This window comes from Neolamprologus multifasciatus, chromosome 15, assembly GCF_963576455.1.
Source record: "Neolamprologus multifasciatus chromosome 15, fNeoMul1.2, whole genome shotgun sequence".
Lineage (NCBI taxonomy): Eukaryota > Metazoa > Chordata > Actinopteri > Cichliformes > Cichlidae > Neolamprologus > Neolamprologus multifasciatus.
In genome coordinates, this window is record NC_140453.1 from 31,606,254 (window position 1) to 31,630,984 (window position 24,731).

Genomic DNA, 24,731 nt, shown 5'->3' on the forward strand with positions numbered 1-24,731 from the left:
CCGATAATCTGGTTCATAATGAAATTATATATTAAACTTGGAGCTACTAGTCAGGCAAGTGTGAAATGAAACACAGAAAAGTAACATTTTGAATATTGTAAACACTTGCTAAATCAATAAATTCAGCATATTATAATCCTTTTTTTAACCAGATGAACTCTGTAGATGACTGATCTGGTGATTTCATCTGAAGCCAGACACAGTGGTTATAAAGCAGACAGAAGACAAGATTCATGGCTAATAGATGGTCAACGACCAACCCAATTCCTTCAACACGCTGTCCCCCAGGTGTGGTTGGATGGGTGTGAAGGTTTCTCTAGATGCGCATATACTCTGCAGATCTGTTAATGAGAAGCTGTCTGTCTTCATGTTGCTAAATATAATGTACTGAGTGAACTGCAGTTAACTTTTCCAAATGGCATTGTATTTTTACTTTTTGTATTTAAATTGAATGTCTTTATAATTCCAAAGGATATTAATCAGTGGGACACCAGTAGTGAAATTTTAAATGCTGTTTAATCAATTACACCATCCATTCATGTATTTTAAACAGAGATGAGAAGACAGGCTTCCATACACGTCCATAACTCAACCAAACAAAAGAAAACAACAATCTGAGCAAGTATTGCACTTTTTCCATCTCAGTTGCTTGTTAAAATGAATTGTAAACTGCAAAACTGACAACTAACTGACCAAGACTGACAGCTTTTTTATTATAATGACATGCTAGTAATGCTATACTTTTAAAGTCAAGGTCTTTTTAATTCTAAGATTAAACAAGACAGCAATTTACCACTAACTTTTGAATTAAACACAAAATAACAAACAGCAAAGAAAATGTGAGAAAGACCTTTAATATTTTCACACAGATACAAAACTTAAGATCACACTACTTACACAAGATCAGAAATTCTTAATAGTCAGTAATAGAATAAAGGTAAAGGCAACAAGTAATTGATACTTAACACATAAAATGTGAATTTTTGTCAAACGATATTTAGCTGTTTGTAAGTCACGTCGTATATATTAGCAGCTTAATGTATGCCAGCTTCGGTCTTTCTACCCTTTGTAACTGACATATGTCATGGACCTGGATCTTTGACCCAGAATTTTCAGCTTTTCATTTTGGACCTTTTGTTACTTTTGATTTTGAGAGATGGTGTTATTTTTATGGTGTTATTTCCTGTGTTTCCACTAATTAGTTCTTTATGAAATTATGTTCTCTTCCCAGTGTCGTCTGTGTCTGGTCCTCAGCGTTTCTTTTGGAAGTCAGTTTTGAATCCATGTTTGTCTACCTTTCTGCCTCCCAAGCAGAGATGGGCAGTCAAGGTCTTTTTAATTCTAAGATTAAACAAGACAGCAATCCGATTACTGTAATCCGATTACTTTTTTCAAGTAACGAGTAAAGTAAGGGATTACTATTGCAAAAACGGTAATTAGATTATCATTACGTTCCTGTAGGAATGCTGCGTTACTAAAACCGTGATTTTTTTGCGAGAATGTCTCATGACAGTGACGTAAGCAAGTGCGTCATTCGTGACAACAGCTGTGTGCAGATCAACAATATCGAGTGTGGGAGAGAGTATGAGCGTGCAGCGTTTAAAGCGTGGAAGTACTGATCTTACTTTAAGTTTGATTCCATAAAAAGTGACAAAAACATTAGTGTCCGTTGTGCGTGGGAAGAAAACTTCTTTTTACAGCAAAAAAAACCCCCCTAAAAAGTTAAATTAGGCTGCATTGTATGAAACCACCCAGATAATGATGATGGTAATGAAGCTGACTGTTATGAAGATGATGTAAAGGATGAACAGCAGGCGGTCTATGATTAAACCTATCTGGATCCATTCCTCTGTGCTCAGGCTTTTGCTCAGATGCTTCTCCACCTGAAGGCGGATGCCCTGGAGGACTCTGCCCAGGCTCCTCAGCTCTTGCAGGGTTTTGTCCTCACCCAGTGGCCCCTTCTGCTCCAGAGTCTTGGATTCCTCTGTCACTGGAGAGGAGACTGGCATTTTGTATTGCAGAGAAAACAACAGAAAATTATGTCAGCTTTGGCATTTTTTAAGAACTTGCGCATCCTGACATTCTGTCCTACCTTTTGTGACCGGATTTTGGATCACTGTGTCGTTTCGATCTCTGGGCTTTGGAGGAAGGCATACTAGTCGACCCAGGATTTTAAGAAAAAGCACTCTGATCCAGCGAGGAGCTCGAGAATAGTTAGAGGAACCGCAGAGGAAGTTTGTAATGACGATAGTTTCCAGTAGACTAGCCACCATCATAGCCAGGCACATAGAAAGGAAAACATCTAATAACAATAATAATAATAGTAGAGAAATAATTAATGTCAATATTTTAAAGACAAATACAAGTTAAATCCAGACAAAAACATTTAAAACTAAAAAAAGGACATGGAGATGGAGGAAGACAGAGAGAGATACATTCCTTCAGTTCACTGTAAAGAGTGTTGCATAACTAATAATGTTTAACTGTAGGGGTGTCTGCAACTATTTGATTAGACAATTCATTTTCAGTATTGTCACAAATTGATACCAGACGTACTTGTTGTTTAATCTCATTATTAACATTTTAATTGATGCCTAATGTCGGTAAATTGTTGTTACAAAAATGTTATGCAACCACTTACCAACAGATGGAGCAGTGTTGTTGAGAAACGTCAACGGTTTTTAATCTAGGCCTGATCTTGTTACCACTATTATTGTGAAATATTTTAAAAGCAAATGATTGTGAATACAAATTGCAGAAATTAGCTCTCAGTGGGTGGATGGGCTCTCTCTAGGGGCTCAAAATAGAGCTGCTACTCCTCCATATTGAAAGGTCGCTAGTTGAGGCAGTTGCCTCCTGGGTAAACTGTTCCAGCTGGAGAAAGCCCCCGGGATACCCAGGACACACTGGAGCGATTTAATCTCGTGACTGGCCTGGGAATACCTCAATCTTTCCATGGATAAGCAGTAGTGATGTGCGATACCACCAGTGTTGGGACTAACGCGTTATTAAGTAACGCGTTACAGTAACTACGTTATTATTGTGGTAACGAGCACGGTAACTAGTTATTATGCCAAAATCAGGAACGCGTTAGTCGTTACTGGGATTTAGATAGGGTCGTTACTCGTTACTTCGTGTGGTGGCATCGCGGAGCTTCCACAGATTCAATAACATTAGCAAGTGGTGGAGGCAGCAGGTGGATGAGGGAAAGGGGACGCAGAAGGAAAAGAGACCCGAGGCGGCCGCCGGTCCAAGTGTGAACTGAACTTCAGGTAAGAAGTTATGACCTGCAGTCTATCTGGGTCAGATATAAACCAAGTTTAGGTGGAGTTTATTTTCGTTATTCTGACTTTTTCCGTATTTTCCGTAGTTTCTATACAGCTGGGTGGGTGCTATGAAGTTAATGATGTTGAACTTTATTTTGTTCATAAGTTATTAGAGTTGCCAACCGTCCCGTCTGGTATTCAGAGAAAATATTACGCGTTTCTTATTGAGGTGAAAAGGAACAGTTTGTCCCGGACTTCAGCTACAATGAAAAAGACACAAAGCTGGAGTTATTCTGTGTCTTTGCTGCACAGCTGCCTCTTCTTCTCTCATTCTTCCCCTCCCTCTCCCGTTTCTACTTCAATCATGAAAACTGATCAATGATCAGCTGATCGGCTTTTCTCTCTTGTTTGTTTATCGCCCACTTTGCGCCAGAAACAGGAAACCAGCCGATGTCGCGTTAAACAACAGCAGCACGTTTAAGCTTGATCAGCTGTTGTTAGAATTTATTTAATATTAATTTCTAGTATCAGCTGATGTTTGCTGGAGCCACAGCTGCAAAAAAGCTGCTGGTCATGATATCGGTTTGGTTATCTGGTGAGAGGGAAACATGAAGATGAAACCAGGAGACGTCCTTACTGAATCATCAGAGCTGAACAGGTGATGGAGAAACAGGTTTACCTTTTAGGTGACATAAATGAGTTGAAGGGAAGTTATGAACTGTTTCTGAGAGACAGATAACCCCAGGATCCTTTTTTAGGCAGCTGACAGCTGGTAACTGTGCAGGTGCGGATCTAGCAAAGTTTTGCCAGGGGGGCCAGGTAGGGCATTAAAAGGGAGAGGGGGGCACAAAGAAATACTTTTCTTTCTTATTCTCATTTAAAATGTCTAGCTTTTAAAAAATAATTATCTGAATCTTACAACAAAGGATTGATAGATTGATGCATATACCATCAAAACAGTGAACATCACTGTCACAACAGTGTTTGTTTTCATTCAAAGGCTTTATGATTTTTCCTATAATGGTGGGCCAGTCTCTAGTCAAAATGCCCGGGCCGATTTTTTGTCCCAGTCCAGCCCTGTATGCAGCTTACCTACATCTTCCTATTCAGAAGGCAGAATTTCTGAGTTCTGAGTACAATCGAAAGCACCACGACTGCAGCTTTTGTGTTGAATGTAAAAGGCGCATATGACGCTGTGACGTAGGCTAGAATCATGGCAGCAGTCAATGACGGTCCAGGCGTGGGATTTCTCTCGTGGAAATATGTATTATCTTTTCCTTTCTATTGGTAGGTGGCACAGTGCACTTGTGGCAAGTAAGCAAGCTAGAAGACTGGCAAAGTTGTGGAAGCAACACATTAACAAGAGAATTCTGAGTAAAACCAAAGTTACTTTCCTTAGTAACTAGTTACTTTGAAAGTAACGAGTAACTTGAAGTAACTGAGTTACTTTTGATAGACGTAACTAGTAATGTAACTAAGTTACTATTTTAAAGTAACTTACCCAACACTGGATACCACTGATTTCCTTTCCGATCCGATACCAAGTAATATTCAGGGTGGTATTGATGATACTGATCCGATACCGATACTTTGTACAAAAACTTATTTTATTTATTGTATCTCAAATTATAGCATCATAATGATTACAGGACATCAGATTACTTGTTCTTATCACTTAATAATGCAGAGTTCATCATATAGAAATAAAAAAACTGAAGTTGTGGCTATTTGAACACCTTGCCTGCCTGCAGCACTAAAGGACTCCGTGAGAGACGTCTGTCTCGCCCTAGCAGCACCTGTCCCCGTCCTCCTCTTCAGTTCGTCTCAACCTACGCTCATCATATTCTGTGATATGATTTACTCTGAGGTGTTTGACACGGTTAGTGATGTTGCCACAACCATACATGCCAACCATCCCGAATTTCAGTGCCCCTCCCGAAAATCTCCCGGAGCCACCATTCTCCCGAATTTCTCCTGATTTTCCACCCGGGCAACAAAAGTGAAAACCATATCGCAGAATTCATAGCGCGGCCCAGCCAATTCCAGTTATATAATTATATATAAGTCACTTTGATAACTTAAAAATGTTATTGTTTGGCTATTTCAGTGTTTTATTTGTTCGTGAGTAAATCGGTTTGGCTGAGATTAAAGTTATTAGATTAGATTCAATTAAATTTAACTTTATTAATCCCTCGGGAGGGTTCCTCCGGGGTTTTCACACAGCTGAATAAACGTTAAACAGAAAACTAATTAAACAAAGTGTGAGACGGTCGAGAGTTTAAGTCAGCGCCCGGTTATATTTTAGATAGCAAGGAGCAGACGGCAGAGTTTCACTCCACCGAGGGAGCTCGTGACGTACTACCCGGCTTTCTTTAGACTGCGAAGGCCGGGTCCTCAGGTGGAAGCAGCCTCTGAATTTGGACACCCCCGCTGTTTCCGGGCCGGCCAATAATAACGGTGACATTTAACGTATTTTATCCGATAAATAAACACTGTAAAATTTATTTATCACCCCAAAACAGCCCTTTTGAACGTCTCCCTAATTCTGAGGTCTCAAGGTTGGCAAGTATGGCCACAACACCTCACTATTTTTGCCACATGTATTGCAAACCACATCTCAGCTGTTTGTGGAGGTAAAATACGTCCGCACAATTACGCTCAGCCATTGTTGTGAGTGCGCACGCCAAGGGGCTGCGAGACATTTATACAGCCGTATTTCGCACATGACTATGAAAGGCAGAAGAGTAAGTAGTTCCTTTGAATGTAGACAATCAGAATGTTATAGTTTCTTTCCACTGTGTTCCTGTTAATGATAAACTACAAATTTACCCTAAATTACTAAAATATCGATATTTTAATGTGAGAATCGATTCTAGAACATAGATGATTGGTGTCGGAGGAATCGATATTTCAGGATCGATCCGCACATCACTAATAAGCAGAAGGCAGCTGGTGAGAGGGAGTTCGGGGTTTCCTTGCTTAGGCTGCTGTCCATTTGACCGGACTTTAGATAAGTTAAAGAAAATGCTGGATGATTTATTGTTTGGAGAGAAAAGACTTTATCCTCACAAACGTTCCAAACAAGTCACCCATCCACTTTGTATTTGTATACCCTTTTGTATTTGTGCCAAAGACTAACATTGGGAATAAGTGTATACCAATCAAGACAATGTAAACTTACTTATGAGAGGTATGGCATTTCCAGTGGCAGGCAGCAGGTCATTCATCATGAGCAGGAAGACGGTGTAGCCCAGGATCAGTGTCATCTTGAATGAAGACCGGTCAGCATCATTGGGAGGTAAGATGAAGCTGAAGAGGTCCACAGTGATGAGGAAGCAGCTGGGGAGCAGGAGGTTCGCTACATACAGCATGGCCTGCCGCCTCAATGAGATCTGCAGCAAAGTGAGAATTTAACTAATCTCACATAGTTTTTTGTGCTTTGATTATACAGTACCTCATACATATACAATAGTTAAATGACAAGGCCCATAAATTTGCAGATATAACTTAATTGTGAAGTGGTTTCCCCATCTTAACTGTGTAAAACAAAGCCTTTCAATCCGTTTACTGTGGTAGAGAACTAGTTATGACCAGAATACTTGTGGCAGCAGGTAATGAAGTTTCTTTTTATTAGTAATTAAACAATTGAACTGCAATTAACCCATATGGAAAATAAATAGAAAAAAGTTATAAAAGAGTTGCATCAGATTTGGCTTGCTTCATATAGTGAATCATGTAAGGCTTATATGATTTACTCATGAAAGTGGCCACTTTCTCATTACTTTCATATATTGTTTTAGTAAGTATCCAAAACATACAAGTTTCATTTATATAATTTTTCAAGGGGTCTTATATCTGTTTTCACTCTTGTATGCTTTTCATAGTTTCACACAAGACAGATACAAACTTTATAAGATTTATATATATCTTTTCCATATGGGAAACTGCAACTATACACCCAAATTCTTTATATACATGAAGCAATATATCCTAGGTTCCTATCAAATATACAGACAATAGAGTCAAATGGTAATGAAGAAAAAACTCTTCTACTTCCTGAAAGAACTTGTCTTCTGTTTTCTTACAGTATGAATAAGTAAATCATACAATAACATTACATTTTTACAGTGCAATGCAGTTTCTTACATAGAAGCGAACTTCATCGTAAGAGCCCGATGCTGTAGATGGTAGTGTGTATTTCTTTGCTGCAATTCCAATTAATTCAAATTCACCCATCGTTGCCATCTTAGATTTAGAGGATTCAAACATCTTCTCTGGAGTCTCTTTCAGGTAAAGCTGCAGAGCATTACCTGCATGGAAAACAGTCAAAGTCAGATAAAACCATATACATATAAATTAAAAAACAGCTTTAAAAACGAATCCACTCAATTCACCAGGATTGATCGTGATACATCCTCATGGTTATACTTACTCTTGAGTGTGTATGAGTTGAAGGTTAAAGTGCAGTTCTGAATGTCAAATGGAAACAAGTAGATGTCAAGCCTGCAGGAGGTGACAGCTTTGATAGGCTGTGAATCACTCACAGTACCATCAGAAAGCAGGTAGGCATATGGCACCTTTGGAGCTGTGTTTTCATCCATGCTGCAGAAAGATAAAAGACATTAATTGAAGTCAGATATCTACATGGAAGAAATGGAAAATGTATGGAGAAATAGCTTAAACTGGACTGTAGCCTATATTGATTTTCACCAGAAGTGATAACCAGGTATCTGCAGATGATAATAGATCAAAGACTTGAGAAACGTGCAGCCTAATAATAAGTGACTTATTATTGTTAAATTATCTGCTTCTTTCTGTCTGCTAAATATTATAGGAGGCAGATGATAAGGATTATACCTTTATATAGTGGATAGCAGTGTTACCAAGCTGCTGTTCTCAAGATCATAAAAATACATTAAAAAAGAAACTGATTGTAATCTGGGAATTGTTGAAGATAGGACTTACAATTCATTGATTATTATATCTGGTAGCCAGAGATTTGTTCTTGGAACAGATATCCGTCTAGTTCCGCACTCTTCTGGGTCCCATTTGGTAAATTCATTTTGCCATTTCTGCAACAAAGAAACCCCAGAGTCTGACACCGTCCTTCTTCTTTTTAACTTTCTCTCTGTATTATTTTACGGTCTTTACCTTACGATGTAAAGAAAATTGAGGCAACTATTGTTGTGATTTGGGGCTATATAAATAAAACTGTACTAAACTGAAAGTCACTAGTGGATTTGACCTTCTACTGCTATTTTGGGACAAAACTTACACTGTGATCCCTAAAAACATTTTCATGGATAGAAATCAGCATTATTGCTTGAAAACTTACTATGAAGAAACTACTTACAACATCTTGCCAGAGAAATGTTTTGAGGAGTTGAGCTTTCTCATTCTGAAAAAGAAGATTTTTATCCATAACTGGATAGTTTTACTGAACCTTAATGTCTGTAGAGCACATACTGAACTGAATCATTCATTTGTCTTAATTATTGATGTTCAGATGTATTATACTTATTCATTTTGATTTAAAACTCAAATTAAAAATATGTGGAATGAGAGGGAGACAACATTTTTTAAAAAGCCTCTCATGAGAAATTTCTTTTGACCGTTTTATGCTCTTTATCTTGTACAGTATGCAGAAAAGCACATGCGACCATTACTGAATTGATTTTAAGGTAATAAAGGTGTTATTTACCACTCCCAAAATGCCAAACACAGTTATAGAAATGCCAATGTTAGTGACGGTTGTTATGTTCACCACAGGTCGAATGGCGTTCAGGTTGAAGACTGGCTTAAGGGCCTCCAGCATTGAAGGTGAATCAGGGTTAGAGCAGTTCAGCAAGGTGGAGCTGTACTGAGCTACAAAGGATAGAAGAAATGTGCCCTTATGATTTATATAGGTGACTTGACATTTGCTTTACTATCTAGGAGCAGATATGTTTTTTTTGCCCCAAATGAATAAATGGCCCTAGCAAAGCATCAGAAACCTACGGAGCTCCTGACATGGGAGAAAAAAAAATTAAGACGGACTTTTGCGAGATCTCGCAAAACGTTTGCGAGATCTCGCAAAACAAACTCAGGATCTCGCAAAACTTTTGCGAGATCTTGCAAAACAAACTCGGGATACCGCAAAAGTTTTGCGAGATCTCGCAAAAGTTTTGCGAGATCTCGCAAAAGTTGAATTCCAACAATGGCGGCAGCTACTTAGTTGTAATATTACTCTTTCTGGGTCACAAAATACACTTTTGATATTTTGAGGCGTGAATGTAGTTGTGTAAACGTCAGATACCTGCTCGGTTTACAAGACATCACATATTTGCAATAGTGCTCCGACGTTTTCGGAGATCTGACACCCACTAGCTCGAAGTTAACGGGAGACCTACTACAGCCGGGAGGAACACCGCTTTCCCGGCACATCGTGCCTCGACCTCCCGGTCGGCTTCGAGCTGGCGGCCTCCGAAGAATGCGGCTAAAACGTTTGCGAGATTTCGCAAAACTTTTGCGAGGTCCCGAGTTTGTTTTGCGAGATTTCGCAAAAGTTTTTGCGAGATCTCGCAAAAGTCCGTCTTAATTTTTTTTTTCTCCCATGTCCCCTGCGGGGCTCCGTAGAAACCCACATAAACATTCGTGTGAAATGAAGAACCATAACCCTGAACCTTAATGTATACAGTGGTTCGGTTTGGAATAACAATTACGACTGGTAATGTTTTGTGCAATTTTCAATTTTTTCATCAAAATGTTTTTCAACCCTACATTTAGGTGAAAACAGAGTACAGAGTAAACATTGATTAACATTACAGTAAAAGTCCCACTTAATATATTGCAAGTTTTCTTAATATCTAAATATCATGCCTCATTTTTAAAAATACAAACAAGGCATGACCAGTCTAAATGTGTCTAAATCTAAACGTGATTTTATTCAGTGTTCAGATTCCCGAAGATTTTGAATATTTTGTTTTTAATCCATCCATAGAAAATCTTTAAAATGTGGACACGAACGCACATTTCTGACTAAATGTGTGATTTGGACATGTTTTGGCTAAACTGTAATTGTAAGTTATGCTAACAAAATAAACAAGTCCTGTGCCTGACCCTGGATTAACAGACAAAATAAAAAGTTCTAATGCTGAACCATTACCATGCATACAATCATTTGCATATTTTTTAGTATTTTGGATAACTGACTTGAATGAAAACTGTAAGAAAATCAACACTCAAAAATTGATTAAAAATGTAAATCAAGGAATTAATCACATAAAAGATGTGTATACATTTTTAAGACAAATCAAGTTAATTAATTTTATACATTTTAGCAGCTGTACTTACCATTCACAAGCAGAGATATGAAGATGAATAGAAGCTTAGAAGGTCTTACTTTCAGCAGGCAGCACTAAAAACATTAAAATTGCATCAAAACAGGTTGTCAGGTTCAGTGGTGTGCAAGTGGTGAGGAATGCCTGTAAAGCAGGGGTCCCCAATCCCAGTCCACGAGGGCTGGTGTCCCTGCAGGTTTTAGATCTAACCCTGGGTCAACACACCTGAATCACATGATTAGTTCATTACCAGGCCTCTGGAGAACTTCAAGACATGCTGAGAAGGTAATTTATCCATTTAAATCAGCTGTGATGGATCAAAGACACATCTAAAACCTGCAGGGACACCGGCCGTCGTGGACTGGGATTGGGGACCCCTGCTGTAAAGATTCTTAGTGGCATTTTAAGTGTTTTTTAATGATTATATCTCTTCTTTTTCTTCGTCTGTTTCAAAAATCTGATACATATCCCCAACAGTAGAAAAAGATATTTCAAGATATGAAATAAATATTTTTGTTTAAGACAAAACAGAAAATATTGTTTTTCACGTTTAATGTAACACGGCCTTTATTGTTTTAAGAAAATCCTCACAATTAATTCAAAAACCATTCAAACTGAACCAGGGCATGGGTAAACGAGGGAACAAACCACAGGAGGGAACACAGCTGAGTGTGATCCAAATAACAAGACAGGGAGAAGCAAATCTGAACATGACGCACACAGGACAGGAGACTAACTTAGTAAAACAGGAAGTATGGGAAACTTAACAGAGATAGATGAAACCCAGGCTACAGAGGAAGGTGCGAGAGCTCAAGGGACACAGATTACTTTTACTTTGCTAACTCATGTTAGGGTACCTGGGTCATTGACTCAGTGTTTTTTATATATATAAGAGCTGTTACAACTATATATTCATGTTTTAGATTACTTGAGTTAAGTGCTGCACTGTAATATAACATTATATCAATGATATTCTTAAGTTGCAGGAAAACTGCAAAATTATCTTCGTTAACTGGTAACATTTTGTAACCATATTACTGATAGTATCAGGAAAATACAGAAATATGGTTAGGGGTTTTCAGGATATCACTACATTATCTGTATAAATGTTTTTCAGTTTAAAAAACTTGATTATTCAAGAAATTTGAAATACCATAAGATTCAGCAACCATATTCTATGTTGTTTTTTTCCGCATTCATCAAACAAGCGTTTACTGCATAAAAGTCATTTTATGCTTGTTAACACTTCTGCTAAAGCCTTTTCTTTTCCTATTTTTGAGTGATGAGCATGCTTTATGATTGTATATTCACCCAAAACTGATAAAAAATATTTGAATATCAATTCTTATCTATGTACCCATTTTTAAACCCTCTAAGGATATTAGTCAAAATTAAGTAAACATTCATGTCACTAGCATAAATTGGGACCTCTAAAACATAGCAGCCAGCTACTACTACTACTAATAATAATACATTTTATTTATAGGCGCCTTTCAGACCCTCAAGGTCACCTTACAGTAGCACATAAACAATACCATAAAAAACATAATGGTATTGTTTACGTGTAACCAAGTATGTAACCCAGCAAAGAAGCTGATTGAGACGAACAGAACGCAGAGGCCAAACAAAAGGCAGTTTTTACTTATTAGTAGCATTAAGACAAGAATATTTCTTACCATGATGTTGCAAGTGAAATTTTATTCTTGCCGTTCTGAGAAGTTTGTCTTCAAACTACTACAGAATATTTATCTTCTTTAAAGAATTGTCACATTCAAAACATTTTGCTGTCAGATGCATTAGTGAGCAGCTACAGTGCAGAAGTATGTCTGTAGCTTGCCTGGGAAACTAACTCTTGCCCCTCTCAAAGTCAGCCTTCATGGCCAAGATATACATATTGTCACTAAACAAAGATTGATTTGGCGGATTTGGACAAACCACGGGCAAATGATGTGGAGCAGGAAAAACTAGGCATGGCATGGCAGCTACTTTGGCTGTATGTGTTTTGAGACAAAGTGTAGATAAACCACAGTTAATGTGGTTTTCAAGTCAGTGTGTGACGTCAGTGCCACACCTGCTGATCACAAGCAAATGAGAGTAACCGTTGAGAAAGGTCGTGGTTTCAAAACCTCCTATCAGTGAAGCGTTGTCATTTTTTATAACACGGTAATTAAAATTCACCAGTTTTGTTAGAACATAAAATCATCTGTGTGATAGTTTACATTGTTTTCCTGTTAATAGTAATAATAACTTTATTTGTACAGCTGTTTTTAAAACACATTTTGAAGTGCTTCACAGTTTGACCTTATTGCAGTATGGATTTTAAATAAAACCAATCTACATCATTAAAATTACATCTACAGTCGACCCCTGCCTATTTGCAGTGCAGCATTCGCAGATTCACGGAGATTCACTCCAAATTATTTGCGGAATATATTTGCCTATTCGCTGTATCTAAAATATTCACTAATTATTTATTTTTATGACTAAATACATTTTGGATGACAAAAACCTTCAAATATTAATAGGAGTATTAACAAGCCACTAAATGATCCCATCCACCCTTTTATCATTGTTTTATTTCCAGTGCAAGTAGCTGTAGTCCCATCCCAAATATTTTCTGACAACAGCATTCAGGTACTGTTGGAATTTATTCATTTTTTATTTTTAAGGCTCATGTCCCTCCATTATTGTATCTTACACAATTACCTCATAATTAGCATTACACATTTGTTTTATCATTTACTACACACAGATATGTATTGTAGAATATTTGAGATTTAGATTGTTACACAAATAACAGATATAAACAGAGAGAGGACTTCTTCTCTGAGGAATTTGTGGGGGATGGTCTGCCTGGACTCTTGATGGCACCAGAAGGTACAAAACTGGCTGACTCTCCTACACCAAAACAGGGCCGTAATATCTGGTGTTAGGAAATGGAATTGACTCTCTCCTCTTCTCTAACTGTACATGCTTGACCAGAGGACAAGAGGTGGTTGCCATGGTAATGGTAGTGTTGCCTGGAATAGGGTCATCTCCATATAAGGAAATGTCCAGAGAGGTGCAGAAGAAGAAACACGAGCCGATATCAGACCACCCTCAACTGATTCTACTAATCATGTTCACGTTGTGTTTCTGTGAGCCCACCAATAAAAGTGTTTGCTGCCTGTGTGTGGCTGGTTGTCTCTGAGCCCTCTGAGGTCCATGACGCCATGTAAAACTAATCTGAAATTCTAACCGTTTGATAATAAATTGTGAAAACGTATAATCTGAGCATATTTGTCTTCTCTCATGAAAAAACCCAACAGTACTCTCACTTGCATTTTCTACATTTTTAATTTTTTTTGCTACTTAGGTCTTTATGAGCTAAAAATGCTTCAGGGCTAGTTCTCAAGATCTTACAAAAACATAAAATATACACGGATTGTAATCTTTGAATAGTTGCTGATGGGATTTACAATTCATTGATTACAATGTCTGGTACCCAGAGATTTGTTCGTGGAACTTAAATCCGACTAAAACCACACTGTTCTGGGTCCCACTTGGTAAATTCGTTTCCCCATTCCTACAACAGAAATCATGCAGAAATCATGAAACCTGCTGGTTATGTTAGAATTTATTTTATTTTTTTATCTTTAATCATTATTAACCCCATTATTTTATATTTCACAATTAGCTCATAATTTCGATCACACATTTATGTTTTATCTAACATCACACATTCAAATCTGATTTGGATTTAGACTGTTGGACTCTGATGCTAACAGACACAAGACAGAAGACCCCTCTTACGCATTTGGGTGTGGGTTGTGATACCTTAAAGAAAACAACTGTATAAATCATGGCCTAAATCTACCTCTGCTGGCCTGACCAAGACAAGAGATGTTTGCTCCATACAGGGTGGAAGATGACCTGAGGGAGGACCAAGTCTAAAACCGTGGTACATCCTCAACTGTTTCAACCAATCACATTAACATTGTGTTTTTATGACACACAGTAAAAGCGTATGCTGCCTGGGTGTGGTGCTCTTTGTTCATTTCAGTCTCCTGTAAGAGACACAGCACTGTTTTTAACGTAAACCTTTAACCCTTAATAAATTTAACAAAATATACTTTGAGCATATTTATCTTCTGTCTCATAAAATGAACCAGACAGTTACCATTTCAAACCTCAGATGTTTTCATATGAAAAGAAACTCCAGAGACTAAAGAGCCTGGCACCGTCTTTCATCATTTTAATCTGTTATTGTACGGTCTTTACCTTACAACTTGAGGCAACAATTGTTGTGATTTGGCGCTATATATATAAAACTGAATTGAATTGAACTGAAAGTCACTAATGGGTTTGACCTTCTGCTGTACAGAATTTCTTTTAATGACAAAACTTACACTCTGATCTATAAAAACATTTTTATGGATAGCATGGATAGAAATCAACATTATTGATTCAGAATTTACTATGAGGTACTTAAAAATATCTTGCCAGAGAAATGTTTTTAGAAGTTGGGCTTTCTCATCCTGAAAGAAAAGATTAATTTTATGCTCTTTATCTTGTACAGTATGCAGAATAGCATATGAGCATATGAGGTAAACATATGAGCTAGTACTGAATTGGTTTTAAGTTAACAAAGGTGTCATTTACCACTCCCAAAATGCCAAACATAGTTAAAAAAAGGCCAACGTTAGTGGCTGTTGTTATGTTCACCAGGGGTCGAATGGCTTTCAGGTTAAAAATTGGCTTAAGTGCCTCCAGCATTGAAGATGCATCAGGGTTAGAGCAGTGCAGCATAGTTGAGCTGTACTGAGCTGCAAAGAAAAAAAATTGTCCTTGTGATTTGCAAAGGTTACTTCATATGGTTTTACTATTTAACAGCAAATATGTTTGTTTTCTCTAACTGAATGAATGTCCACAATCAAAACTCTAGCACATCTTCAGTAACCCACATAAACATTCATATGAAATGAAGACTCCTAACCCTGAACCTAAGTATATAAATGTATAAGTCTGTTTTTTAAATACAAGTACAACTGCTAATACAGTTTTCCTTGTTTTTCAAATTCTTTTCCAACCCCACACTACAGGTAGAATAAACATTTAACTGATCAGCTAAATTTTCAGTGAAATTCCTATTTGTGTATTTACGTAGTCATATTTTGTATTGCAAGTTTACGCTGAAAATCTGTGTTTGAAGATACAAGTGAGGAATGATCTATCTACATTATCCATATCTAAACTTGACTTTTTCAAGATTCATATTTCAGAAGTTGATTTTGAATATCTGTTTAATCTATCAGTAAAAATCTTTAAAATGTGGACAGAAACTAAACCAGACAGTATGGTAAATAAAATTTTCTGGCTAAATGTGTATTTTGGACTTTTTTGTTTTTTTTTTACCTCTACTGCCTTATATTCCCTCTTCCTTAAATACTTATGAGTTGTGCTGAAAATAAACCACCCCTGTTGCTTGTCATGTGTTTCTTTGGTGTATTAAGAGTTTTTTCATGTGCTATGTGCAGAGGTGGGTTTTTTTTTTCTGTTCTCAAACCGATCTCCCTGTTGGAGCTTAGTCTGGGGGGAGTTATTTTTTTCTCCTTATCTTTCCTCATGTGGTGCATTTTCTCTCAGCAAGCTTTTCTCTCAGTAATTTGTCTACACTTGAAGAGTTTTAGAAAGCAGTTCTGGTAATGTTGCAGCCTGTATATACTCTCATTAAATTATATATCAAGCTCATCTTCAAAGAGGTGAACATACCACTCCTAGAATCCCACACAGCATGAGGAAAGGGCCGACACGGGCCATATGTCACTTACTTCAAAGACTGGAGACAGACAGTCCAGCAGTGCAGGTTGGTTTGGCACAGAACAGTTCACCATGTAAGCACTGCACAGAACTGATGAAACAGTTAAACAATAATATTGAGTCTAATTATGTTCCCATGCATGTTGTCTTTTTTTGCTGCTAAACTAATTTCTCCTTGTGAGAAAATAAAGTATTGAATTGAATTTTCACCAATTGGTTAAACAGAAATTTATATAACGATCATGGTTGGCTTGATGATGGAAGGACCCCGTATAATTAAAAGGAAGTATAATCAAGATGTTTTATTAATAATAGCTAGCAGTAAAATATTGCATTAAAGTAACAGATGCACCTTTGCTATTAGTTATTATGTACATTACCTATTAGTTACACTTCATAACATAAAGACCAAAAGATTCCTTTTCATGACTTCCAAGTCTGCAGCTTTTCTGGGAAACCAACTCCAAATTTCCAGCCTTCATGGCCAAGATATACATATTCTCATTGAACAAAGTGCGATGAGGACAAACCACAGGCAAATGATGTGGAGCAGGGAAAACTAAAGGCAGAGCGACTGCTTTGGCTGTATGTGTTTTGAAACAAAGTGCAGATAAACCACAGGTAATGTAATGTACCTCAGTGTGTGACTCAAAAAATGGTGAAGACTGACCACAGCAACGTCAGTGTCACACCGGCTGATCACAAACAAATAAGAGTAACCTGTGAGAAACAGGTGGTGTTTGGTTTCAAAACCTCCTACCAGCCAAGCTATTTATCATTTTATATAACATGTTTATTGAAAAACTATTTTTTGTCTACTATTTTTTCAGACTTGGTTTAAGTTATATACAATAATATGCATGCATACTTATTAATATTAATTTGCTCAGGAACAAATAAAACAGCGAAATAAACTTAACCCAACAGATATAAGTGAATTGTGTCTGGTGGCAGTTAGTGTTTATGTAAGCTGAAAATAAATAATTAAATACATAATTGAATAACTAATTAAATGTGTCATTAATTAATTAATTCAATTGGGAAATAAATGAATCATTTCATAAATGTTTTAAATGAAATTGACTGATTTTTAGTTAACTATTTATATATTTATTTTTGTCTATTTTAATTTATTAATCACAAATGTAATTAATGGTCTAATGATGTGTTTATTTAATTCATTTTGGCACTTGTGGCCAAACCAACCAGGGTGGGCTCGTTTGCTTACAGCAGTTCGCCTTGCAAGCAATGCAAAGGGCTGATGAGACAGTACAATAATATTGAGTCAAACTATGTTGCAGCATTTGGTTTGCAATATGAGTTTCACAATAAAACAATTTCAACATTAATCTCATACTTCTTAGAAATAATTTGGAATTTAATGAATTTTTATTTCCAATTACAGCTCAGTCCAGAAAAATTAAATATTCCAGGCAAAACCTCCCACAATTCTTCCGCAGTGATGTGAAACACTCATTGCTAGATACCATAAATGTTTAATCATCATAATTGTTTTTAAAGTTTTAAACCATGCATTGGTTTTGGTGCAAAAGTGGGGCCTTCCTCTGGTTCCTGTCTTCTGTTTCCACCCACCTGGTGTAATCACACACCTGTTCTTGATATTCTTGTTTGTGGCCAATACTTTTTCTGAAGACCTGAAGTTTATGTTGACAAAGGGTTCATAGAGATTGAAAATGTGACGTCATTCAAGGGTAAAACCGCAAAGAATTCTGGGAACTCATGGCAAGAGGTACTAGCGCACGCAGGCTTTCAATTCAAATCAGTTACACAGCGATAAAAAGAAACATAAAAAAATGGCAGGAAGCTGTTGTATTATTAACTGCAATAGCCGGTCGCATGACAGCCACGGGAAGCCGACGGGTAAAGAGATTGTTTTTTATCGGATTACGTCGTTGAAGAGAGTTGGGCAGCACGCTAACGTCTTTTGTCCACTCTGTGTGCTCGTAAGGGTCTGACCCTTTCACTCCTTTGATTTTTTCCTCGTATCTTTTCTTTGACTTTTCATCAAGTCTGTCTTTGTACGGACTGGCATTGTTCTCCTTCGTTTTGTACATAACTTTTTTGGTGGGCAAAGAAAAACCAAGAATTTATTGGAACTGGAGAATGAACGTTTTGCGGTGCTGCAAATGCTTGCATTTGATGCGGTACTTGGATTGTTTTGCCACGAGTTCCCGGCATGCAATGCGCGAAAGTCACGTGGTCTGTCAATCTCTATTATGCAAAATTTTTCAACACAGTCCTCTTGGATGACGTCTGGTGGCCAAAAATATGAATAACAGCTTGAATCTACAACTTGAAATGAACTGCTTCATTATGATTAGGGATGGATACCGGTATGGCACCGGTTCTGACATAAACGGTAGTAACCAGACCGAAAAGCAGCTCACTTTTTGGTGCTTTATTTCGGTGCTTTTTTTTTCTTGAGATGTCACACACTTTGGATTCTAGCCAATAATTTTACCTTTCCAAGGATAATAGGTGGGCCCAGGTACGTACGTTCTTTTAGAGCAGCGGTCAAAAGTGTGGCTGTACTTCACAGCAAAAGATGCAAACTCAGCAGCCTGCAACAAGTGCTTTAAGGTGATACTGTGCAAAGGAGGTAACACCTCGAATCTGATGAAACACCTGGCGACGCATAGCGTTTTTTTAAACGCCGAGAAATGCACCGTGTTTGATAGCTTGCTGCAAGACCTCACACCGAGCACATCTACTGCGGGTGTGGTGCCTGTTATTGTGGTGTAATTGCATTGTACAGTAGATGTTAATGCAGCCGGTCAGTGTAGTTAGGCTGACGGCAACTAGAGGGCAAGACCAGTATGTTTTGAATAGAATGGAAAAATAGAATGGAGCAAGAACGGAAAAATAAAGAGTGGTTATGAATCGTACAGTGGACCCGCGTACAATTGAATAACACGACATGGTGCCAGAAGTCCTGTGCTGATCCATATAACCTCGACTGAACGAACCTGTGTCTTGCGGAGCTCGCATAAAAACGAGGGGGAGAATGTGGCGGATGAGACTGCACAGGGGCCGAGCGCGACATTCAGCATCCAGCCACTGGAGTCCTTCGACTTTTCAAAACCGCAAGAGTGGTCCAAATGGATACGGAGGTTCAAGAGATTCCATCTCACCAGTAATTTGACCGTCAGTTCGGAGGAGAACCAAGTCAACACGTTGATTTACTGCATGGGAGACGAGGCGGACGATGTGCTTCGCAGTCTGAGTTTAACAGCTGAGCAAAGGACAACATGTGAGGGGGTACATGATGGTTTCCAGGCTTTTTTCATTGTGAAGAAGAATGTGATCTATGAGCGTAAATGAGACAGTGGATGCTTTTGTGACTGCACTGTATGTGCTAGCAGAACATTGCAACTATGGAGTGCTACATGATGAGCTGATACGTGACAGGCTCGTTTTGGTATCACGGACAAACGGCTGTCAGAATGCATGCAGCTTGACCCAGATTTGATTTTGCAGAAGGCTATCAACATGGCGAGGAAAGGTGAAGAGGTAAAACGAGCTGACTCTAGAGCTGAGGCTAGCGATGTTAGCGAGCTGTTAGAACCGAACTTCTCCAGGCTGATAGTCGTCAAGCTAAAACACGTGGATTCCGAGAAGACGGCAAAAAAGGGCCAACCTGTCAGAAATGTGGTGGCGCTCCATGCCATTCAAAGCAGGATTGTCCAACGAATGAAGTGAAATGCCATGCATGTGGGGAAAAAGGACATTACAGGCGTATATTTCAGTGTTTTTTTCTGTAACGCTACCGATCTCCGACCTGTATCCCCATGTGATGTCTGTGTTGTGTGTGTAAGCTCCTGTACAGCAAGCTATGTCTATTCAACCCATAAAGAACTGTTCTACAACCTCTAATTCTAAGCAGAGAGACAAACCCATTGAGACTGTTTTCGTTCCTCAAAAGCTGTCTCCCTGGAGAGACAGTTACTCTCTCCAGGGTCTCCCTAGAGTCTGAGTTTCAACCCGCAGTCGACTCTGGACCCCTGGAGGCTAAGAAGTCAGCCGAGGACTGCACCCTACTGTTGCTGCCTGAGCCAAACCCATGTGTTGCTCAGCTCCAGTCAGCGTCACTGCTGCCAGAGGCCCGTGTGCCTGCTGGTTCTGTTTTGTCCCTGCCAGAGGCCCGCACGCCTGCAGCAGCCTCCCAGTCTGCATCCTCGCCAGGTCCAGCCTCTGCATCAGCTTCAGCTTCAACTTTGCCTGGTCCAGCTTCAGCATCAGCTCCAGCCTCAGATGCAGCTTCAGCCTCGTCTTCGCCTAGTACTGCTGCTGCCACAGCGCCATCCAGTCCGCGTCTGGCGCCCCAACATCGCCGGCCATCTTCTAGGCTGCTGAGGGGACATCGTCGCCATCCTGAACGCCTTCCTGAACGCCTTCCTGAACGCCTTCCTGAACGGTGCCTTCCGCCACCGCTGCCTTCCGCCACCGCTGCCTTCCGCCACCGCTGCCTTCCGTGCGGTCGGTGTTTGGATTTGTGTTGCCACCATGGCCAGTCTACGGACTTCTGTTGCCGCCACCGCCTTCAGCGTGGACGGCCTCCTGAACTGTTTGCGCGCCGCCACTGCCTTCCGCGTGGCCTGCCTCCGGATCTGCCCTGTCGCCACCGCCACTGCCTTCCGCGTAGCCGGCCTCCGGAGGTGAACTGTTCTGGACTCCTGATTGTCAGCCTGCGGGCCGGCCTCCTGAACTATGTTTTGGGACCCTGTTCATGGACTCCAGTATGTGTGTGTGTGTGTTTTGGACAATTTGTTTGGATCACTGGAGCTTGTTTTTGTTTGGTTTTATTCTGATGTTGGTATTCTGTGTCCTCCCCTTGTGCCCTGTTCGTGTTGTGGATTTCCTGTTTTATTTTGAAGGTCTGTGTTTCTCTGCCCCGCATCCCGTTTCTTATGTTCTCAGGTTTGTTATTTGGTTTTCCCAGTTTAGGTTTCTTTAGTCATTTGTCATTTCTCACTGCCAGTTCTGTCACCCTATTACTTGTAACTAAACGTCACTTGCATTGTCAGTCAACTGCCTGCATTTTGGGTCCTTTTCCTCCAACACCACGCGGCTCGCCTCGGCAGCCGTGACAAGGTGTTTAAGGAGCTCTAAACACGGAGCTCCCCCCCCTCCCCCCAGTCTCCACAAATCAACCAAGACTCTCCTGGGTCCTGGGAGGAGTCGTTTGGATGTTGTTGGTGTCAGTGAGCTTGCACTGAGGAAGGGAGACAAAGAAATACTAGAGGATGTCTTTGTCATCAGACACCTGCACACTACTTTGCTGGGGAGACCTGCCATTAGCAAGCTGGAGCTTGTGGCCTGTCTGGGGAGCAAAACTATAGAGACGCTCAAAAAGTGCTACCCAAAGCTATGCAGTGGTCTCGGAGAGATACGTCAGTCGTGAAACCTGGAGCTCAACCTTTTTCCTTGAAGACGCCACGGAGAATTCCGTTGCCTCTGATGGACAAAGTTAAGCAGAAGCTGGCCCGTATGGAAGAACTAGGGGTGATCAGCAGGATTGAGGAGCCAACTGATTGGTGCTCAGGCCTGGTGGTGGTACTGAAGAAGACAGAAGATGTACGCATATGTGTCGACCTTACACACCTCAATGAGTCTGTGTGCCGAGAGAAGTACATATCGTCATCAAATGTACATATTATTTTTGTTTTCCTTAATTTTTTTTTTCAAATTTCACAGAGAACATACTTTTACAACCAGTTACTGAACATGCCACAGGTCGCCCCTCCACTCTATGCTGTTTTAAGTGGGATATAAGTTCTTCCACTGTGTGAAATTGGTGCTCACAAAGTGTAGTGGCACATTTTAAGTCTGTAAAAATGGCGCTACCAGCAATAGGGGGTGCAGGTACATTGTGAACCCGATAGAAATGGGCTTTAAAGGCCGCGCAAGCATAAAATGTATGCCTGCATTCACTACCAATGCATTTGAAAAAATGATGGGGTTTGTTCCTGTGAACTCGACAATGCAGCACATAACCCCTCAACGTCTTCAGCGTTTTGTTGCAAAAAGAGCACGAAATCATTGTAGCTGTCAACAGCACATTTGTTTTAGGTTACTAACCTCCTATGACCTTATAATAACCACAACAGCATGGAAAAAATAGGAGTAGCCTATCGCTCGGTCAGACGCCATTAATACTATTACTGGAAAACATACTCTCATGTATTTAAAGATAACAGAAAATGCAATGTTAGCTTACCAAAACTTTTGCTCGTGCTAAAATAGCTGAATATCTCAACGTATACACATCTCCACCACTCTGCTTGCAGACTGAGCGCGTAATGGCACGAGCCACCAAGCTTGCTATTCCCGCAATAATTTAAGTAGTCCAATCAAAGAACAGAAACAAACTCTCAGGCTCAGTGATTTGCCAAGGTAGAGCTTGTGTAGTTTTAAATACTAACACACTTTGGGCATTAAAAAAATAAATATTTGAGTAAATGATTAATTTAACTTTTACAAAATCTGGCTAAAATTGATTGAACGTGGTGCAAAATTAAAGAAATGACTAACATGGAGGAGATAACCAGCCATCTATTTGAAAGATAATCAGCCCAGCACAGACTCTAGTCTGGCCCACTGGCCAGCTTTGGAAATTTGGATTTTAACAAGTTTTGGATTTTTCTCCCACTGAAAAAGACCTCCCCCATAGCCGTTCCTACTACACCAAAGTAATAACAACTAAATGAAAGAAAAGTTCCTGTCTCTTCACTGTCTATAAAAAAACAGGACATTTTCTATGAATCAACAAAACCTTTCTATTTTATAATTACATGACAGTCTGGCCAGTGGGCCGCCATAACTTTTAGGTCATTTTTAACATTTATTTATTACAGTTTAAGACTAAAGACTTATGCTGAATGATTTCATTTATTTACTACAACAGTTTGTCTTTAAAATGTAGAAAAACTGACAAGTACTGTTGAAATTGTACTGTCATATAAAGATATCTCTGATAACTTCCTTACACTGACAGACACATGGACACTGGTCTGTCCCACTTAAAAAGTGGTCTGTATGTGACCAACGTTGTAAATGAGTTTGAATGAATTTATGAAATGTAATACAGATACTTTCTGAATTTAAAAAAACTAACAAAATATGTAATTTTAACATTATTTTGTTACTGTTTCAGTTGTATGTGTTGACTTTTAAATTACAATTTTTCAGTGTTTATAAAACAGTAAACTGTAAATTCAACAAGGACATTTGATATTTAAAACATATTCCTACTGTAAAATTAACACTTTTATTTGGTTCAGGACTTTACAGGTATATATGTATTACTTACAAAATATTGATGTAAATTAAACATTGCTTTCTTGTTTTTCTATTTACACATTTTTGATGTCAAGATTTTACACAATTTTACTGTTAATTTCACAAACATTTTTTACAGTGTAGGCTTCACATCAACATCATCATGAATTCCCTCTGACTTTTGCTGCTTTGCTTCCCAGCAATAAAATCACACTTCATGCACAGCTCTCTCTCTCTCTCTCTCTCTCTCTCTGTACACTTCAAGAACAGTTTCCCGTCTAAAAATCTGTTTTCTGCATTATTAACTTGCTTATTATGTACAGCGCTGTCGGACACTGTTTTTTTCCCTTTTACTTACTTCTGAAAAGAAAACCTCATTTCTGCTGTTCAATACTGAACAAATTTCACTTCAGCAGCATTTTTGATCTACTGCAGAATATTTTTATAAAATCCCAGGCCAGGAAAATCGGCTTCATGTTTTTCTGTGTTTTATCCTCATCTACTTTGATACAAAGGCATCTGCTGTGATGCTTATACCTCTGATGAAGTCTTACAAGTGTCAACTTTCTTTTTATAGATATAAAAATAAGGAAATGTACTGATGCATGATCTGAAATATAATACTTCTGACTGTCTGAGGCAAAATTTCCCCGATTCAAATCGAATTGAATCGAATCGTATCGATTCAGGACCTTGTGAATTGGAATCGAATCGATTCTAGATATCAGTGATGATACCCAGCCCTAGTACATGCGGCTGTCTTCTTGTTTGATAGAGTGATACCATATATGCCCTATAGCTACAAAAAAGGCTAACATTGTTATCTTTTTACAAAGAAAAACAGCTAAACATGAGAGGTTTTTGGACAAAGTTTGTGTTCTCCATTCTTAAAACACCGGTTCGAGCACTGTTTAAGCACCGGCACCGTATCAAAAGTACCGGTTTGGCACCGGTATTGGATAAAACCTAAACGATACCCATCCCTAATTATGATTGCCCCATCTGCAGAGCTGATTTGACAGCTTCTGTGACGGTTCTGTGGGATACT

General features: G+C 38.9%; 1 protein-coding gene across 1 annotated transcript; it reads right to left on the minus strand.

Moving 5' to 3' along the window:
- Positions 1 to 1,156: 1,156 nt before the first annotated feature.
- On the minus strand, positions 1,157 to 14,550 carry LOC146502454 (5-hydroxytryptamine receptor 3C-like). The gene is made up of 10 exons (XM_085134091.1): positions 12,262 to 14,550; positions 10,599 to 10,662; positions 8,968 to 9,131; positions 8,620 to 8,664; positions 8,232 to 8,338; positions 7,699 to 7,868; positions 7,413 to 7,576; positions 6,448 to 6,658; positions 2,093 to 2,302; positions 1,157 to 2,002 (listed from the first exon to the last, which is right to left on the minus strand). The coding sequence occupies exons 1-10, from the start codon at positions 12,262 to 12,264 to the stop codon at positions 1,728 to 1,730; spliced, it is 1,413 nt and encodes a 470-aa protein (XP_084990217.1). The 5' UTR covers positions 12,265 to 14,550; the 3' UTR covers positions 1,157 to 1,727.
- Positions 14,551 to 24,731: the final 10,181 nt, after the last annotated feature.

What these genes read in the sequence shown, in the direction of transcription:
- LOC146502454 (XM_085134091.1), bottom strand. An exon ending in CATATCTCTGCTTGTGAATG is followed by an intron (nt 9,132 to 10,598) that starts GTAAGTACAGCT and finishes TATCCTTTGTAG; the next exon opens with CTCAGTACAGCTCCACCTTG. An exon ending in CCAAAATCCGGTCACAAAAG is followed by an intron (nt 2,003 to 2,092) that starts GTAGGACAGAAT and finishes ACAAAATGCCAG; the next exon opens with TCTCCTCTCCAGTGACAGAG.